Source organism: Cuculus canorus, chromosome 7, assembly GCF_017976375.1.
Source record: "Cuculus canorus isolate bCucCan1 chromosome 7, bCucCan1.pri, whole genome shotgun sequence".
Classification (NCBI taxonomy): Eukaryota; Metazoa; Chordata; class Aves; order Cuculiformes; family Cuculidae; genus Cuculus; species Cuculus canorus.
This window is the reverse complement of record NC_071407.1, coordinates 36,620,480-36,626,479: the sequence shown is the minus strand read 5'-3', so window position 1 is coordinate 36,626,479 and position 6,000 is coordinate 36,620,480. Positions and strand designations below refer to the sequence as shown.

General features: G+C 47.6%; 1 protein-coding gene across 1 annotated transcript in view; it reads left to right on the top strand.

Moving 5' to 3' along the window:
• The first annotated feature begins 392 nt into the window (after positions 1 to 392).
• PTEN (phosphatase and tensin homolog) overlaps positions 393 to 6,000 on the top strand; it is a 47,059-nt gene continuing 41,451 nt past the window's right edge. The window contains exon 1 of the mRNA XM_054071419.1: positions 393 to 621. Within this exon, the coding sequence (XP_053927394.1) occupies positions 543 to 621 (79 nt within the window). The 5' untranslated portion in view covers positions 393 to 542. The remainder of the gene's footprint in view (positions 622 to 6,000) is intronic.

Sequence of the window (6,000 nt, the reverse complement as noted above, 5' to 3'; positions counted from 1 at the left end):
TGGCGCGGAGCAGGCCGGGGGATGCGCGGGGCCGCGCCGCCGGCCCGCACGCCCTGAGCAGCCGCCGTCGCCACTGCCGCCGCCGTTCAGCGCCCGCCCGGCCCCACCGCGCGGCTCCGGGCCCGCCGCCGCCCCGGGCGGGGAGCGGGGCGGAGCGGGGCCGGGCCGGGGGGGCGCCCCGCGCCGCCGTCACCATTGCCGGGGCCCGGAGCGCCGGGGAGCTGCTCTCTCCACCCCGTTCGCCTCAAAGACGGCGGCGGCGGCGGCAGCCTCAGGGACTCGGCCCGGCTCCGGACCCTCCCTGCTCGGCCGCCGCCGCCGCTGCTGCTGCCGCTCCCGCCCCGCTCGGCGCAGCGGCGGCCGGAGGAGGAGGAGGAGGAGGAGGAGGAGGAGGGGGCGGGGGGCGCCGCCGCCGGGAGCCGCCGCGGGGGGAGCTCGAGCCGCCGGGACTGCCCGGGGGCCGCCGTCCCGCCGCCGCCCGTCCCCGCGCCCCGGCGCCCGGGCCCTGCGCGCTGTCCCGGAGCGGCCCACGGCTGCCAGACATGACCGCCATCATCAAAGAGATCGTCAGCAGGAACAAAAGGCGATACCAGGAGGATGGCTTCGACCTGGACCTGACCTGTATCCTCCCGCCGGGGCCGGGGCCCGGCACCGGGCGCCGCACGCACCGCGATTGCATCAGACCTGCGCGGCGGTTACCTAACGCCGCCCGCGGCCGGGGCTGCCCGGGCCGCCGCGCCCTCCCCGCCGCCTTTTGTCCGGGGCCGGGGGGTTACCGTCGGCCCTGGGCCGGCGAGGGTCAGCCCCGGCGCCTTCGGCCTCTCTTGGGCTCGGCTGCTCCGCTGCCTCGCGTGGGGAACGCGCCTGTCCCGCTGTGGCTCACACCCAGAGCGCCTCGTTCTTAATTTGGTTCGCTCACTCGTCTTGAATTGCAAATAACAATCGTGGCGGGCCCTTCGTGCTGCAGGAGAGGCGACACCGGCGTCCTCTGCCCCTGCTTTCATCCAGAGCTTGTGCTGGGTCACAGTGCAATGCAGCAAGGCTCTCCATAACTAGAGGTGTCCATCGCTTCTTCCAAAGTAAAAAATCCCTCTTCCTAGAGCTATGTGTGAACATCTGGTTGGCACCATCTCGGATACAGCAAACACAAGGATCTGTTACAAGCGAGAGCTCATTCGGTCTCTCAAGGAAGATTGTGAGGATTTTAATTCTGGAATATGTAATTAGCGTGTAATTACAACTAATGAGTCAAACCGTAGAAAAATCATTGCTAGCATATAGTTTTGCTGACCTTTTGAGCAGATGTTTGGCTTTGAATGCCTGGCAGAATTAATGGTCTGTAGGGGCTATGCTTGGGCATGGTCTTTCTCTGTGGTGGAGGAGGATTGTTATTATGGTAGAGGTTTTGGAGCAGGAACCGCTCTTAAAAGTTGGAACTTTCGTAGGCAAAGTGAGCATTGATAAGAGCCTTAAGCGCTAGACTTACCACACAGAGACAGTGCTTTCTGTTCAGAATCAGGGTCAGGGTGAAATTTAACGAGTTTTGGAGCAATTACACTTGTGTCATAGCAAATACTACAAATAAATCCAATTCTCGTCCAGGATCAAGACGGATAACAGCAGAGCTTGTGCTGTTGTGTTGAGCCTTGGCCTAAAATTTTGGTGGCTTTAAAATGGCCTGAGAGGTTCTTGACTGTAGCAGGTGGCTGCTGAGCTTTTATTTAAAAAAGCAGCAGCTCTGTTTCGCGGTTCCCACATTTTCTTCATGGTACTGGTAAAATACAGTTCTGGGCTTGTGTTTTCAAAGGTTTGCACTTGGTTGTTTTGTTGGCCTGGGACTTGAGCAGCTGCAACTCTGACACAGGCCAGCACAGACCTTGCTGCTGACCCAACGATGGATATCCCAGTTGGAGTCTTGAGTAGTGGGTTTGCTGGCAACTTTGAGGCTACGAAGAGTCAAGTGGGGGCAAAAAATATGGTTTTGGCCTTGCAGTTTAAGGTTTTGGTGTTTCGGATATCTTTGCCTAGATGTGCTGTTGGTAGGGAGAGATTTTTTTGACCTAAATAGGTCTCTTTTGCTAGTGGTCTTCTGCTGGCAAGAATATTGGTGAATGTTGAACCTGGATTTTCTTGCTCAAGTTTGCTAATTTTATATTAGAAGGAGGCCACTCACTGAGCACTGCACTTAGGCTGTTTTCTTTCAAAAGGTGTAGCTGGCTGCTGTAATGAAATTTATTGAAAAGGTGGTTTTTCTTCATGGTTGCAAAAGTATCTTTGAAAGAAGCTTATGCTCACAATTTTTTTTTTGGTATCTGCACTTTTTGAACAGATAATGAATGAATGAAGGCTCCTGCCTGTACAATGCAATGGCTTTGCTTGAAGGCAGACATTGCTGCTGAAAGTTTAATTTTTTATAATTTTGTGCAGGCTTCTTGGTGATGTTCTTTTTGCAGAGTTTTGATGGCATTGTTGCTCATCTTACCTGGAAAATAAAAAATATTTCTTGGATACTTTGACAAGAACTGATCTGAGAGTTTGCTCTCCAACCACATGATATTAGATGGAGAAAGAAAAAACTTGAAACCTAAGCAAGCTGGTTGGGAAGACTCATGGTGCGTGGTAGAAGGACTGGGTTTTAAGTTCTCAAAGGTATTTTTCACCGTGTGGTGGAGCTCAATATATTGAGACTGGAAGAAGCTGCCATCTGCATTTCTGCTGTTGCTTAGCTTTGCTTCCCTGCTCACTCATATCGACAGGAGGTGTCCTATGTTAGGGATTACTGGTTATTTCAGGGTAAATGCGTCTGTCGAGTTGAAAGAGAGACTGACATGGGTTGGATAGCCCAGTGATGTGGGCATTTAGCTGGGATGTGGGAAATGGAGGTGTGAATTCCTCCTGCAGTAAATATTTCTGTATGAGTAGTTCAGTGGTGGTGGCTCCAAAATTCTCTGTAGCTAGTGATTGCTGCCTGGGCTTTGGGAGGTGGAGAACAGACTCAGTCTCCAGTGAATACAGGTGAGGTGCCTGATCTCCAGCTTCTATTCTGTAGTCTTTTTTTTTTTTTTTTTGGTCCCATCTCTGAGGGGAGGTTCCACGTGGTTAAAGACTCACGGTCTTTAGGTTTCAGTCTCCCAGAGCATTGCAGGAAATCCCTGAGTGCCAAAAGGCAGTCTGGGTTAGGCACTGGAGCTCGCCAGAGTCCTCTTTGAGGACCTGTTTTCTTCCAGTGTTGGCCTGTGTTGTGTCCTTTTAGAACTGATGCAGATGTACGGATGGTACAGCACATCATGCCTGGAACTCTGTTCCTCGCCAATCTGAGAATTCTTCCTTTGTGCATAATGTAGGAATCTTAGGAAAGGGAAACAATTACTTCTTGAAATCAGTGGCCTTATATATGCAATACAAAAATATTCCTATATGTTAATTATGAGACACGTCTTTAAAAACCTACTAATGTTACTTTTCATGGAATCAAGTGTTCTTTTCCTCTCTGAGCGGTCTGTTGTGCATCATTGTAAAAAATACTACAAAATTAGAAGAGGGAAGGGCTTTGAAGGTGGAGGCATTGAATCAGCTTTTAATACATTATTTCAGATATTGTATCGATTCGTGATTTGTTTCTGTTTCTATTTAATTTCTGTAATACTGGATACCTTTTGATGCAAATGGGTGAAAAGGAAAGTTTGGATTAATGGCCTTATTCTAAGAAGGTTGTGTTTCTTCATGATGCAATGAGCAGTGTGTTTTCTGAGGCTGTGTCATCTTTGGTATTTCTGAAATTATGCAGCTCAGTTGTTGACCATTTAACTGCAGGGAACAGTGTAGAGAGTGCTTGCGTGCAGGTCTTGCACATTGCATTGATTGCCTGTGTCTTCAGAGGTCCATGTGTAACTGAGTTTAATAAGTGGCTTAACTGTTTGAGACTACAGTGGGAGAAATTCTGTAACTGATTCTTGTGGTCATTATGGTTTTCGTTAAACTTTGTCTCCTATTTCCAGGCCTGCTGTTATGCACAAAGATGGCAATCCAGCCCAAGCACAGGGCAGAGTGTGCCTAGCTTGATACTGAGTTGCAGCCCATGTGGCTCATGGCCTGCATAGTCATATAAGCTGCAGCAATATTCAGTAAAGATTAGATTTTGGATATAGTTTATTTAGAAGTCTTGCATGTAGTTTGTCTCGTAGTGAAAGGCAGAGAACGCTAGAATTGCAAGTGGAAACTTCTTAGGATATAATTCTGCTTTATGCTGTTTGCAGCCCTAAAGCTCTTTGCATTTTAAATGAAATATTAAATTATGTGACTTCACTTAAAATGGCTCAGCTTCCAGGAAAAAAATGAATTAGTGGTATGAGGTACATACTGAGTTTAAAAATAGAGCCTGAGTTGGAAATGCCATTTGTTTAAAATATTTGGTTTCATTTTAAAAATGAAGTTTGTTAGATGTTTAGTAGACAGTTTTTTTTCTTGCGCACAAGCGCAGTAAGGGCTGGTAAAGGTCTAGAAGAAAGTAGAGGAAACCAACTGGCAACGCATTTTATTGGTGGAAAAGTATTTCTTTGTTCCAAAGTAAACCATCTTACTTAGCAGTGTTAAGAGCCCAATAGACTCATTTTTGCTTCTGGAGCCCAGGATGATCTTGGGTTTTGGACAAGAAGATTACTGCCAGTTTTGCTCCGAATTCATCTAAGAAGTCTGTTTGAAGAGGCAACGATAAAACGGTGCTGGCTGGGGACTTTCCAGAGTTTGATTGGGTTACCTGCTTGCTGTAGGATGTATTTGATTCTGGAAGGACTGGTCTTTCTGCACTTAAAAGGATAAAGAGTTTTGAATTGTCCAGATGGAGAAAGCACAGTGGTGATAGATGCAAGTGTTTGTGCGTTTTCTCTTCTGGTTAGAGATGTGCTGGGTCATTGACTTTTCTTCACAACCTAACCCCGCTCTCCCTTTGACATACAGCCATAGCACCTGCAGGTTTGTGGGGAGCATTGTTTGATGGCTGAAGCCTACAGGCAAACCCCCACCGTTTGAGCAAGAGCTCTGTTGTGCAGCACAGGCTGCATCCCTTCAAAGTGATCCCAGCCCCTTTCTGCCCTCATTTATAATTGCTGTTGCTTGGAAGGGGACTTAAAAGATGCTTGACAAATTACAGCTCATCTCTTTGGGCTTACTGAAGTGCAGTGCCAGCTTCCTAACGAACTACTTGATCTTGCATCATCAGAAATTTTTAATCAATGTGCAGCATTGCTGGAGACTGTTTGCACAAGCTAAACGCAAAGTTAAAAAATAACTGCTTGTGCAGACTTTTAAATCGAGAAAAGCTGCGAGCCGACTTTTTGGTTTCACGTAGCTCTGCTGTTGAAGTGATGGCTGTATGTTCTTTTCAAGGCTGTGGCAGAAACAAGTACAGCCAAGGTGAACACCTTATAGAATCTTCTTAAATGATGACCTTCTGGGAAAAAACCCTACAACTAAAGCTAATCTTCACTGATATCTGTAAGCTTAATTATGTGTCATTTTTTTAACTTTGCCACTAAACATTGAGGGTAATGCTGAATAAAGTGCAAGCTTTACTCAGATGGGTGTTGGTTTTGAGCATTGCTTTCCTTAAGGAAAAATCTGGCAAGTTCATCTACAATAAGACTGATGAGATGTTGGCACTTGAGGTCCTTGAGAAATGAACTTTGTTAAGGTTGATAAACGACTTTGAGGGATGGTTAGGTTAGTGTTGAGGACTTCTGAAGATCCCACCCATTAGGCCCTTGTCGTAATTGGTAGGCCATGTGTCAACACTGTGTCAAACTTGAGTCTTGAAGAAAGCTGGTGAATTTTGAAAGTTCATCTTTCTGGGAACTTGGGCCAGTCAGGAAGGCCTTTCTGTGCTCTAGACAGTTACACGTGACTTCCACGGACTTCATGAGATGGTTATGGCATATTTAGGAAAAGGATATGGCCTTAAGTGTGGAGCTCATGCAGTACTAGGAATGGCTGTTACTGCTGCAA